Source organism: Natator depressus, chromosome 3, assembly GCF_965152275.1.
Source record: "Natator depressus isolate rNatDep1 chromosome 3, rNatDep2.hap1, whole genome shotgun sequence".
Classification (NCBI taxonomy): Eukaryota; Metazoa; Chordata; order Testudines; family Cheloniidae; genus Natator; species Natator depressus.
Genome location: NC_134236.1, coordinates 129,972,041 through 129,986,700, shown reverse-complemented (window position 1 = coordinate 129,986,700; position 14,660 = coordinate 129,972,041). Strand labels below are relative to the sequence as shown.

At 40.6% G+C, this 14,660-nt stretch overlaps 1 protein-coding gene across 1 annotated transcript in view; it reads right to left on the bottom strand.

Moving 5' to 3' along the window:
• C3H1orf198 (chromosome 3 C1orf198 homolog) overlaps positions 1-14,037 on the bottom strand; it is a 30,564-nt gene extending 16,527 nt beyond the window's left edge. The window contains exons 1-2 of the mRNA XM_074948820.1: positions 13,570-14,037; positions 5,721-5,771 (exon numbers count right to left, since the gene is read on the bottom strand). Of these exons, the coding sequence (XP_074804921.1) occupies positions 5,721-5,771; positions 13,570-13,914 (396 nt within the window). The 5' untranslated portion in view covers positions 13,915-14,037. The remainder of the gene's footprint in view (positions 1-5,720; positions 5,772-13,569) is intronic.
• Positions 14,038-14,660: the final 623 nt, after the last annotated feature.

Sequence of the window (14,660 nt, the reverse complement as noted above, 5' to 3'; positions counted from 1 at the left end):
TATTAAGCAGCAAAATAAAGTCCAGTTTACTCAAAGGACAAAAATAATTAAATTCATTAAAATAAGGACCTCAACTTGCTGAACAAAGAAACAGAACAAACATACATTCCAAAATAGCACAGCCATGCACAAGAACAATGATATAACAAGGATAAGGATTAAAACCTCTAAACCAACAAAGAACCATCAACAGGTTTTAAAAAAAACTCCACAGAAAAAAAAAAAACAACAACCAAGCAACCAGCCATTCAAGACTAAAAATACTTTGAGTCCATGTCCAAAATAAAATACATGAGATGCACATTACATAACTTCAGAGATAGTGTCCACCTAGTCCCTACTAAACTTGTGTTCCAGTCCTCAATGGTTTAAATCTTTGATTTGGAGCACAAGTTTCCATATCTGAAATGCTGAGAATTTTTAATCGATTTTGGTACCCTCTACTGAAGTTTTGAAAGAATTAAATAAAACCAGAAAAATCATGTAAAGGCAAAATATAAGTGACAGGAAAGGATGATTATATGATTAAAAACCTCCTCACCATTTCCAATGCCTTGATAATAATCATCATGCTCTAAGAAGGGTTTGTTTGTTTTCAAAGTGCTTTACAAATGTTAGTCAAGCCTCACAAAAACCTTTGAGAAAACAGAAGGACAAGATTTTCAAACGTTAATTCCTAAAGACAGGCACCCAACTCCATATTTGTGCACTTCAGCTGGCTGTGCCATATGCCCATGGAAAAAAAATAATCAAGCTACATATTTAAGTGCCTAAATATGGATTCAAATACCTGGTTTAGCACCCATGCTTGAAAATACTGGCTTAGTGAGTTTCCCAAAACCACAAAAGGAAGCCTATGTCAGAGCCTGGATTTAATCTGTTGAATTTCTACTTCCCAAGCCTGTGTTCAGACCACAGAACTGACAGGGAAAAAAGCTTTCTGTTCTCACAAACAAGGGCGTAGCTAGCAATGAAATTTCCGTGGATACTGGGTAAGCTTTTGTTCCACCATACGCTACCTACAGTAGCCTCATAGCCTCCTGGACTAAGCCTATAAAATGATTGCTAAATTACTAGGTACAGTTAGATAGAGAGATCTAGAAATAGAAAGGGTCTTTAAAAGTTTCCAAATCTTTATATACACTGGCCTCAAAGTTAAATGAAATATTATGGTATTTGCTTGCCTTCAACCATGTTTCACACTTAGGTTACAGCATGATGTTTCCAAGGCCTGAGGGAAATCACCGTTTACTCCAACTCCTTGTGAGATAAAGCAATTCTTTCCAACTTTCTCCCTACTCTCTTAGTATCTTTCATAATAAACAAGCTTGGAAAAAATCATTTTTAAAATATTATTTCAATTAATAATATTTTTATGGTCTTAAATTTTTACTGTTGCAGGAAATTATGTGAGGGTCAGTTAATTATTTGATGACAGGAGATGTTGAGATTCAAAGAGCTAAAGCTTTATAACTGTTACAACACAAACTGTCTACATCACATATCAAAATATACAAAATAAATATCCTTAACTTCAATAAATTCTCAAGCAGCATTTTTCTTACTTTACCAATCTGTAAATTTCTATCATCGATGGAAGTACTTTTCCCATCAGTTTGTGTGTGTACAAACTGGAAGTTTATCAACATTTACAGATAAAAAACTAATCCTTCCAAGTTTATTAATAAAGGTTATGGATGACTGTTGATAAGGCTACTATATAATTTCTCTCACGGTTTGTATGATTTTTATAGTATATGCTTAAAAGAAAAATCACTACTTTTCCCCCTTAAATTTAAATGTCAAACTTTAAGTTTATCACATTATTCTCCTCACGTAAACCAAGGCCTACTCACATCAAGGAGAAAAGATTTAAGAATACCATTCACCACAAAGCTATAAAAATAACTGCTACAGGAATGAGCAGGCAGGGGGAAAACCGAATAGAAATGAGGAATGCAAGATGAAATATGGATTTTTTTTTTTTTTTTAAACACAAGCAACTCAGACAGAGAGAACTAATCACATAAATAAGTCACAGTTTAAACCAGCTAAGAAAGCAGGACTGAGTCACAAGAAGCTAGATTCAAATATATGAAGTGGAACTCACACTGTTACTCTGCTCTCCAGTTATAAACCTTCCACTATTGCACAGATAAGCAACACACTTACAGCGTTTTCAGTTACATTGTTACCCACGCAGTAAAATGGAAAACTGCATCTCAGTAATAACTAATGACGGAATTGGTTAGAGAGGCAATAAAATGACTCCGTACAATTGAAACTTTAGGGGGTGGGGAGAGAATTTAACTAGGATTTGGTAATAATGGAGAATTTCACCCATCACACATGGTAAGAGTGCTGGTTCCCCAACATGGCTCCTAAAATTCAAAGGCAAGGAAATATGTATCTTTCATATTATATTACAAGCTAAGAAGGAGCCAGATAGTCTTGTGTGGATTTTAATTGGATTTTCCTGCATATACTACTCCTAGTGGAACAAGAATACTGTTTTTATATAGTGTCTGATTCTAGATGTACATAGGAATATCGCTGTATCCCTATGTCCTCATTTAATTTTATATGTAAATCCTTCTGACAGAATTAAAAATACCCTTTTATGTCCGTTTTTAAATATAAACTATTTGCAGATGAAAGACTGGACACTAAATATGGTATATTCCTCAGAATGGCCCAAACTCAAAAAAGTCTAATGAGTCAGCCGAAGGAAGGAACCTGACAAAGTGCAACGTGTGGGGAAAATGCAGCATGAGAGGGGAAAACAAAAAATCCCAGAGTTGGAAGAAAGGGACTCTGATCTGATGCTTCATTCAATTTTTCACTTAAGAGCAATCTGCTTTCCCTCAAGCTAAAAAATAAAAATGTAGTATTTGATAATATAGTGGATAAAAAGATTTTTTTTGAAGTGCGATGATTTTGAAATTTCTATGTAAAATTCATCCATTTTTGATCAGCTATAGAGCAGGTCGAAAAATCTTAAATTTAGAAAAATGTTGATAGGGGGTGGGGCAGAGAAAGAACAAGTTTTTCTTGAAAATTTTCATGAAAAGAATTTCCCCTGCTCTTTTTTTCCCCTAAACCAGCTCTGTTTGATAACAATTTAACTAAATCTGGACAAAATTCAAAAAACAGACTAGCAAAAACAGTTTAGGAGCTGCTGTTACAAAGTGGGGGGAAAGTTTTGATTCAGTTCAGATTAATTTTTTCAAAGCAACTTGTAGCCCAGTAATTGCTTTACTTGTATTATCATAGTGCTTAGGACCCCTAGTCATGGACCAGGCCCTATTGTGCTAGGTGCTATATAAACACAAACCAAAAAGATGGTCTCTTCCCCAAGGAGCTTACAATCTACACAGTATTCTAACATTTTAACCTGCTGCATATAAATGTGCAAGAAAGGCCACCCAATGTGCCATCACTCTGGTTAGCTGAAGCAAACTAGTATTCCTTAAAGTTTGGTAGATGATAACCTCTCCTCTCTTACTCCTCTCCCGCAGAAATAGGGATTTTCACTTCATTCTCGGATCTTCCTTTTGCCAGAGACAGAAGTTTCTTAAAGAAAAAGATGAAGGATGCCAACAGGCAACACTGTAAACAGACACAGTAACTTAGATAAACACTTTATTTTAGTTAAGTTGACACATTTACGCAGCCTCACTAGTTTATTGTTGCCAACCTCCCGACATTTTAGTAGTTTCATCAGTGGATAATCGATTGGGCTGGAGTAAACTTTAATCACTAGCTATACAGGAACAGTCAGAACAAAACAAAAACTTCTAAACTGAGATTCTCTTCCCTAGATGTACTGTGCAACCATCATGGTTTATTACTTATCTTGACTTTAAAAACAGACCAGCTACCACAAGATGTAATATTTTCCAGGAGGTTGGTCATAGATATAAAGGATATACTAAGAGGTATCAAGATAGAGCCTACAAACATTATCTTCTGAAACTGTAAATGTAACATAACTCCATGAAGACCACATTCACTCCTTATTTCTGCTGTTTGTGACTGTACCACCAAAGGTAAAGGCCAATGGCAGTACAATTTATTACTGATGATCAGTAAGGAGAAGAGTTCAGCATTCTCTGTATCACTGCTACTCTTTTCTTGACAACCACACCCCAATTTATGCATAATGCCCACCATCTAGGCCGGGGGTGGCCAACCTGTGGCTCCGGAGCCGCATGCGGCTCTTCAGAAGTTAATATGCGGCTCCTTGCATAGGTGCTGACGCCGGGGCTGGAGCTACAGGTGCCAACTTTCCACTGCTCAACCCCAGGCCCAGCCCCCACTCCATCCCTTACCCCTAGACCCCCGCCCCTTCCTGCCCCCTCCCCTAAGCCTGCTGCACCCCTGCTCCTCCCCCCTCCATCCCAGAGCTTCCTGTATACTGCAAAACAGCTGATCGCAGCGGGCAGGAGGCATGGGGAGGGGGCGGGAGGTGCTGATCAGCAGGCGGGCAGGAGGCGCTGAAGGTGGTGGCCGGGGGTGCTGGTGATGTATTATTGTGGCTCTTTAGCAATGTACATTGGTAAACTCTGGCTCAGGTTGGCTACCCCGATCTAGGCCCATCCAAACTAAAGGCCTTTGCTGCATCAAACAACAAGTTAGTGGTTTCTTCCTAGAGTGGGCCAACTAGAGTAAGTTAATCTGAGGCAACTGTTCCCTGCCATCCCCGTATAACTCCTGCAGTACTTGATCAATATTGCATTTTAAGCTTATCATGATATCTTCCCTCTGCGTAGCTCCAGGACCCCCAGCATTTGTGAAATGTGGACCCCCCCCTTGCAATCTACCAGCAGCCAGAGGACAAAAGTCTGAATCTAACTAACTTTACTTTTTTTTTTTTTTTTTAAACACGAAAGAGATACACAGCCGATGTGTTTGTACTTGTATTTTCCATTATGAGAAATTAAAATAGCTTGCTGTTAAGAGTTCACCATCAGAAACTACAACCAAAAAACCCTGACAAACATGATATTTCTGAATTGTGTCCTCACTCTGCAGTTACACAGAGAAGTTGATCACTAGCTTTATTTTAGTATTGTGGGAAATGCACTGTAGCTAGTACTTTTGCCACAATTTTGACATCTTCAATAAGCAGAACAAATCCAACAGAGTGTAAGATACTTATCTATGCACTCCTCCTTTTTGGGAAGAAGGGAAACAACCTGGGCTTCACACAGAAGCAGCAAGTTCAACAGGTTTCACCACAGCCTGGTGCACAGGACACCAGACGAAGTCTAAAACAGGCTTTATAAAATTAACTTGGGTTACCAACTACTTGCATGCTTCTCTCCTCACCCCAAACCACTTACATCTGTCATAGAAACATATTTTAAATAGGACCCACCTCTTTACCTGTGAGGTAGGTAATTCATAATTATTTAATCCTTTCGTTTCTTTTCTTCACTAAACAGGGAAATTTGATTTTCTGTCGAGATTTGATTAGTAATTTTCTAAACTATGAAAATCTGATTGCATAACAGTTTTATACTTACATTTGGAAACAAAGTATTAGCTCATGAAGCACCTGATCCTGCTTCTATTTAAGTCAATGAAAACATACTTAGTCTAATTTTTATTTATGCTATGGGTCACTTTACACTGCTCACCTTAATATATCAATTCTCAAATGGAGCAGGATCAACTGCAAGGGAAACTGACATTAAATAAAAAAGTAGCAAACTTACCTTGGTTTCCCAAGAGAAAGGGGCCGAGTGTTCATCTTGCCAAGTTATGTCCTGAAATGAAATTCAAGAATCTCTCTAAAAATCAAAAAAGCATTCTTATTTAATAAAAATATCAAAGAGGTACACTTATATTGCATCACTTGAAGTGTAACAAAATAGTAAAATAGTAACAAAATTAAATTAGAACCAGCCAAAGAATGAGAGCGAGACAAACAGTAGCGCTCACTGAGTGAATGAAAGCTCTCTTTTAGAGTGTAAATTCTTAGGGGCAAGGACTGTCATTTATTCTATTTTTGTATACTGCCCAGCAACATGGGGGTATTAACCTGGTCTAGACCTCTCCATGCCATTGCTATACAAAGAAGAATATTAAAAATGTACTGTATGTCTGATCTTCACCAATTACGTTAGTTGAGACACAATAACCAAATATTTATATCTAATTTAATGATGATCAAACCGAGATCAATATCCTATGCAGTGTAAGGAACCACATTATGTCAAAAGTTAAATGGCGATTATATTCTGAAAAATGACACCAAAAACTGCAAGGGGAGTTCCATAGTTATTGCTCCTTAGGAACTCCATTTTTAATTTGTTCAGTTTGGAAATAAAAATGTTTTTTCAACTGTAAGTCCTGCAGACTTAACCTGGGGTCTGACAGTCAAACTAGGCTCTTTCTGGCTCACATTCCATGAACAACACCACCACATATTTTCCATTTGGAAGTTAGTTATCAATTCTGATTATGGTGACCAAACAGCAAATGTGAAAAATCGGGACAGGGGTGGGGAGGGGAGTAATAGGAGCCTATATAAGAAAAAGACCCAAAAATAGGGACTGTCCCTATAAAATCGGAACATCTGGTCACTCTAATTCTGATGTTGATGCAGCAGAATCTGTCTTCCTTTCCTACAGTTGTGCTGGCTCTTCAGTGCTAACAGGAATATTTATATATATGTAGTCAAGTATCAGAGGGGTAGCAGTGTTAGTCTGGATCTATAAAAGCGGCAAAGAGTCCTGTGGCACCTTATTGACTAACAGACGTATTAGAGCATAAGCTTTCATGGGTGAATATTCTTTGCCACTGTATATATTTACAGATTTATATTTATTTAAAGAAAGCTGAGATCACTCAAAACACAGGTTTCAGAGTAACAGCCGTTTTAGTCTGTATTCGCAAAAAGAAAAGGCATACTTGTGGCACCTTAGAGACTAACCAATTTATTTGAGCATAAGCTTTCGTGAGCTACAGCTCACTTCATCGGAAACACTCTCTAGAGTAACGTGCCATTTTTAAACAATTACTGTTTTGAGTATAACTCCACTTTAATAGAGTTGCTACCTGCGTAATCTCCATTTGTACATGCAATTGCTAGCATACCTGGCACAAACATGTACCACACACCAAGCAGGAGGTGCAAAATGAGAAAGTATGTTTTTCCTATACCATAAACAAAATATTTTCCAAATTTGTTCATTCATTTTGATGTTTTGGAAAATAAACAATATTTACAAATAATGAATTAATCACAAATAAGGCTTATGTTGGGCATATGTGGTGCTAGCAACTGATCAGTCCCATTTTATATTAAATACATTAAAGTGAATGGCTTTTGCTCCTCACATTTTGTACTTTTTAAGTCTGGGAAACTCTCCTGTTTGGCAGATACTTTTATGCTATAAACTCACCGCACTATGTTCTTCTCACAATCCCCTTTTTACCCCACCCTAGGTCAACATAATTTTTGGCCAAGAGCCACAACAGAGGTTTAAAATGAAGAAATCTTAGAAGCTAACTGGTAAACTCAAAGCTCTGTGACAATCTCAGAACTGAAACTATTTTTCTGAAATATGTCCTCAGCCCCCAAGCTACTTACTATACTGGAAATACACCAGTTAAGTAACCTTGTCTTTCCTATATGATCACTAAATTCTTGTATGCCCGTCACCGGTAAGGGAAAAGGAAAGGGGAATAAAATTATGCTCATAATACTGCTTTAAAGAATATTAAAAGAGAACAAAAGCTTCAAGGTTATTCATCATCAACATCAATTAGCATCAATCAATTGATCAACTTGTGTTTTCAACAGGTAACAAATGGAGCTCTCTCCCAAAAAGAGGTAAATAACCTTTTGTTCCTCCTACTAGATAACTGATGTAAGAGATGGATACTCTGGCTTGTGGAAATTCTCAGCCCAAGACAAAAAATATTAAAAATAAACAAGAACTCAGTCACATAGTTGTCTTCAGCAGCCAGCTGCAAAATATCAAAGACAAAAGAGAAGCATGCAACAAAGTTGCTACATTCAGGCAGCTTGTTGCAAAATGGCATCTGCTGTTCAAAATGGAAGACATACTAGTATCTTTCTTCTGTGCTCCTTGTTCTCTGTACATGATATAAACATTGTTCAGAGCATCTGATAGCAACTGTTCAGTCACAAACCCACAACAAAAGGGCTCCTGTGCTGGTAACTGAATATCTTACTGCAGCAAAAATGAACAGCAACACTACATCTTTTATAAGTATTATTGAGGGGAAAGGGTTGGAGTCAGGGGGAGGGGGTTAACTCTGGTGAAAATCTGCAGTGCATTTTCAGTGCTCCTGATAACAGAAATCTATAGCAGTTCAACTTAAAAAGCTTTTAAAGCAGAAAATGTTTATTACAGTAGTTACTTGTAAGTGAAAAAGAAAAGGATCAGGTGCTCAATTGCTTCACACCAAGCTGAAGGCGGATACAAAACAGAAAATATTGCAGGCATCTTTGGAAAAATCAGACTTGCATGTTAAATGCTCATCATATCACCAAGCCAACTGGACATCTCAGCTGTTCCCCTTAACCCCAATTTACATTTTCCAAGTTACATGATGATGATATATCCGAAACATACATTTGGTTATTATGAGTCCAATCCAGCAAGGTGCTCTGCTCCCAGGAGCTGCCCAACCCCTTTTAAAATCATGTCTTATGTGAGTCACATTTTTGATAGCTTTAAAAAAAAAAAAAAAAAAAAAGTTAAGTTGTCACCTAAAACATAATAATAAAAGGCCTGAACCAACTCCCATTGAAGTAAATGGAAAGACTCCACTAATGTCACAGGAGTTGGAGCAGGCCCTAAACATTTGGCAGAGCACAAGATGACCCTAGCAGAAATCAAGACTTCCCTAAAGGATGCTAGTACCACCACACACTGCCGTTCCTGAAAACCAGCTCTCCTTTAATTTGATCTAAATTCATTCCAAAATAACCAATGCAAGATGCATTATTTTTAATTCCAAATTACTTTCTCTTTGGTGATATATTGTACGATGTGAGCTAGTTTAACATATCCTTCTATAGTGATTTCCATTTGAAGAGCACAAAGGTGTTATCCACGTTAAAGCTTCTGTGAAAATTCTAAGTGATTTGGAAATCTAACTCCACCGATAGGCTCTTTTGAAAATCCCAGACTAATGAATTAAGCTTCACTTAATTCAGTCTTAGAGGTATTATTTATTCCCATTTTACAGATGGAGATACTGAACCACAAAGAATACAAGTGACATTCTCAGGGGAAGTCAATTATTTTTCGTTAAGGTCCAAATTTCTTGGTCAAGGTATAGTCAAGGTCCAGACTCCACAGAAAAATAATAAAAAACAACAATGACAATAAGTAAACAACAAGATTTCAGGGTCTGTTCAAAGGTGTCTGACAGTATGGATTTAGCCCGCAGTCCACCTATTGATGATCGCTGTTCTACATCATACAGCAACTTTATGGTAACGCAGGGAATAGAAATCAGAGATTCTAACTCCCAATTTGTGCAACAAAAACATTCTTTGTTTCCTTCACTTTTTGGTTTATCCCCAACCTTCCCTAAAATCCTGGAGTAACCCTTTGAAATGTTTTATCCTTGTAATGTCAATTGCATCCCAAAATGCTACAGAATTTCCAGTCCCAGATTCAAAAGCTCATTTTATTTGCATAAAACAAATGGTCATATACAGCCACTGTCCATTTGTAAAGGAAAAATGTTTCATTTGTTTTATATGAGGCAGGAGTGAATGGTAGGCAAAAGGAACTGGAATGATGAAGACTAGATTCTTCATACAAAATGCCTCCTTTTAGGGACAATTTGCTTTTTTAAACAAAAACCTACTGCAATATATTAGCCCTGTTTAAATAGAAAGTTTCCATAATTGGAGAAACACTTCTGCAGTTCAATTGAGATTTAATGCTAATGATTTAACTCTTGGGCAAGTTTCAGAATGAATGTAAACACTGAAAATCTTTGAGGCCACTATAAATCTCTAAAGAATTCCTCACCCATAGAATTGCACAATGTCTTTTTGCAGGACTACTATGAAAACAGCTAAAGGAATTGTTTTGTGTTTCATTTAAAATTAAAACTTCAAATGAAGTGCTAGAGAGGAAAATTTCACTATCCTATTATTTTCCTACAGACAAGGGATAGCTTGGGTAGACAGATAGAGATGCAACCCTGGTACTAGAGCTAAAAGGGAGACAGTGAATTTAGACGTGGTAAGAAGGAAGGGGTTTGTTTTTTTCCAGTTACCTAGACAGCATAATTTTCACATAAGAACACTATTAAAATCTTCCGCACCAAGAGGAAATTATTGCATTAAATCTTCCTATCTACTGTGGAAGAAGCAGAACTGAATGCTGCACTCATTAAAACAATAGCCCTGTTTCATTTTTCTTTTCTTTAAAAGAGGCTTATTGGAAAAATTCTGCTATGCAAATTCACACTGTTCATTCTCTCTGCATTCCATGACAGTTTTCAAGCGTTCGCAGATGCATGCTAGCTGGCAAATGGAAGGGAAAAATCCCTTCATTTTGTGCCTGTTGGGAGTGAGAGAGACGAAGGGAAGGAGAGGTGCCAGGTGTGGAGCATCTTAGGGATCTGTTGTGCTGTCAATGCGGAGTTGCAGTAGTACAGCTGAGCAAGTGTCAGGTCAAGAGATAACACGAAAGCCCAGTAGGTGAGGCTTTCACAGACCTAGAAAGTTGAACTGCAACAGCAACAGACTGGCTCAAGCAGAACAAAGTGGCTCTGTGGTAACAGGAGAAGAAAGAGAAATTAGGGAGCCATGGAAGATGTCCAGGACTCAGCTTTGGCACCAGAAAGGGAGGCTGAGAGAGAGCGCCAAGGAACGATGAGCCAGGAAAGGCCCCTAAGGCTTGGTAGTGCAGTTGGAACACTAAAATGGAACAGGAGAATGCCAGAAGAGAGCAGGACCTCTTTTTTAGGAAGATAGTTTATATAAACCTTGGCTGGAAAGTGAAAAAGGAAGTCAGTTGATGCATATGCTTTATAACCTAAATTTAACTTTCTATACCAAGTCATTTGATTAACTGAGGATAAACACAGTTAAAGAATACACAAGGGATAAAAACAGTACCATTCCTATCTGTTGCTTTTTTTGCCAAATGAGGGAACAAATATTTGCCAAACCTCAGAGGCATTTTGCCTGTCACTTTGTGAAGTGGGAAAAGATTTTGTCCATATGCTGCAACAGAACAACCCCTGGCACTTTTCTTCTGGCCCCAAGACAATTCAAAACAGCAAGCCCTCACAATCTCAAAACAGTGAAAGTAAAACATGTAGTCTAAGAATGGGGAAGACTAAAATGCCCAAGAAAAACAGTTTTCAATTTCAATTTCAACCATCTCCACCGTGCCCCAAAAACTGATGGTCTATTTACTGATGAAGACTAAATGTTCAGGATTTCCATCAGCACTGTCTAAGAGTCAAGTTGACCCTATGTTTCTGGATCAAACTCCAGGTATGAAATATGTATGCTGCTTAACCAGACATTTCCCTTACACAGCAGATGCAGAATGAGGGTCTTCTATAATACAGCCAGCTCTGAAACACTATGGTGATTATCTAAGTCTTCAAGCAGTGCTTACAAATCCTATGTATGGATATTAGTAGGGGGTTAACACAAGCCCTAGCCACTTCAAATTAAATTGGTGGTTACAAGTTCAGAAGCAGATTAATTTGTCATGTGTCTAGAGAACCAAAAAAATAATTTGACAGTAATTTGCCTTAAGAATTTAAATCAGGATAACAAATTATATTGATGTTATGCATTGTGTGTGCTTTCATAGCCTGAGACTTTTTTAAAAAATTGTATGGCTGTGGTTTTTTGCATTCATTTAAAAACTAAATAGAGTAGACCCTCATATGCAAGGAGAGATAAAGAATGTAGTCAAATAAAGGAGAGCTTCAGAGGTTTACACATATTTGTTTACGGGACTTTAATTTGAAAGGCACATACTCCATACTCCACTATCCAAGTACCTATGATTCTCTCCAAACACATTTTAGTGTTAAAGGCAAGAACATCAAAAGCTTCAAAACCTATATTTTCAACTGTCTAACTTTCCACATCCTTGTTTTTTCCTGGCACCGTATTAGCTGTGGAAAAGACTGAACAAGAATTTTTAAAAAGGTATCTAAAAAAAGGACCAGAACTGGGGAATATTTTCAATACTGTACTTATGAGTAGAAAAAGGAAAAGATTTGATGCAATGTAAACACTGCCTCAATTCTACTTTTAGTGATTATTTCTCCACTACCTTTCAATTATTTTAAAAATTAGTGTCCACAAAATCCTCTTTGTAATCCACGCTACTTGCAAAGATGAACTTTTCCACTTTTCCAGTTATTACTAATTGCAGTCACATATTTTGTCATTCATTCACACACTGACATTCCTCCATTCTGCATCTACACTAGGAAACTGGGAACCATAACTCACCACCAGTGCAACTCCGCTGATGGTAGCCATTGTGTTGACAAGGATCAGGAATTTGTCACGACTGTGTTGGCTAACCCTATTCAGTGCAGTGTTGCAGAACACATTGGTAAGAACACCTGTGCCCTGGCTAGTTCCACAACTTCTACCATTGCTGCCACCAGCGGAGAGTCACAGGTCTCCATTCTCTTAGAGCAGACAAGGCCAAAGGTCCCCGAAGTACAGGGAGAGCACTCAAAATTGCATTTAGCACAGTCTTCAGCTTTGGCAACAGCATGAAGTGTTGAAAGACCATATCACAACTGTGCTGAAAATTGACAACACCACAGCTTTGGCCACTACCTGTTGACATTGCTTTATTAATAATCCCCCCTAGGCTCCCTCCCCTTAGAGCCCCCTTTCCACAACCCCCATAACTTCCAATGTCCCCAACCTTGTCTCCCACTGTACCTCCCAATACCTGCACACCATCCTTCTCCCCCACAATGCCCTCACTCTTTGCCCCCATTCCCCCGACACCACTGTTCTACCCCACCCCACCTCACCACACTCTTTGCCCTCCATACCACCATTCTCCCCGTAATGCCCCTGCTCCTCATTCTTTGCCCCCATTCTCTCAAGGCCCCCACCCTACCCTTCTCCCCCCAAGCCTCCCACCCTGCCCCTCACTCTTCACCCCCAAGCCCCCCACCCTGCCCTTCTCCCCCCAGGCTCTGCCCCTCACCCTTCACCCCCATGTCCTCCACCCTGCCCTTCTCCCCCCAGGCTCTGCCCCTCACCCTTCACCCCCATGCCCCCCACCCTGCCCTTCTCCCCCCAGGCTCTGCCCCTCACCCTTCACCCCCATGCCCCCCACCCTGCCCCCAGGCCCTGCCCCTCACTCTTCACCCCCATGCCCTCCACTCCGCCCCTCACCCTTCACCCCCAAGCACCCCACCCTGCCCTTCTCCCCCCAGGCCCTGCCCCTCACCCTTCACCCCCATGCCCCCCACCCTGCCCGTCTCCCCCCAGCCACCGCCCCCACTCCTCCCCCGCAGGCTGCCATCCCGCCCCGCAGGCTCTCCCCGGGCCGACGCGGTTACCTCGTCGCCGAAGCGCACCACCTTCTGACCGGTGTTGAGGCGCAGGCCGGGGTAGCAGGCGGGGGGCGCGGCGCGGGCGGCCCCGCGATGCGCCGCGTAGCGGGCCTGGATGTGCGGCTCCACCAGGCACTTGTCGATGATCTCGTCCTGCTGGCGGGGCGGCAGCCGCTCCCAGTCGGGCCCGTAGCGCTCGCGGATCCGCTCCTTCTCCGCCATGATCTTGCGCGCCATCGGGCTCAGCGAGGAGAAGTAGCTGAAGCGCTTGCGCTCCCGCTCGTCCAGCGGCCGGTTCCCGTTCAGCACCGCGGTGCGGGAGGCGGCGATCGCCGCAGCCATGGAGGCCATCGTGCCCCTGCCCCGCACACGACGCTGAGACAGGAGCAACGCCGGGAAGAACCGCCTCCTCCGGCCCCAGCAGCGCCCTCCTCCTGCTCAAACACCCTCTGCTGCCCTTTCCCCCCGCTTAGTCCCGCACTCCTCCCTCGACACTCCCTCTTTCCCCCGCACCCTCCCCTCTCCCTCGCTATACACCCCCTCTCTCCTCCCTACACACTCCCTCTCCTCTCCGGACACTCCCCCTTTCTCTCCCCCCTCCTTTCTCCTCCCTTCACTCACCTGCTAGCTGCTGCTGCCAAGGTAAAGTGGTTTGTGTCGGCATGACAAGCCCTGCAAAAATAAAATGCAGAAATCTCTAGTCTCATCTTTCTGGCAGAACATGGTTGCATCAAGCCCTACCCCAGGGCTTCCCAGCCTCTTTGGGTGTGAGCCCCTATTCATCTTTGCCATCATTGCCCTTGTGTTGGTTCAGTGGCAGGTCTCTTTCCTTTCTTTTATGCAGTTTTTCACTCACAAATTGTTACTAGTAAATTTGGCCATTGCTGATAATCTGGGGAAATGTTTCTTGCATGTCCTTTGTATTTTGGAGTATACGCTGTCTTTCTTTTTTGACTTCTCTGTCACACTGGTCACCCCCAACCCTTAGAATTTACCCTCATATTTATGGTCTTTTCTTCTCTAGTTAGTGGGACTTTACATTAGTTTTCCACATTTCATTTTGGCAGTGTGTTCAGGGGGTTATGTGGCTAGCTAAC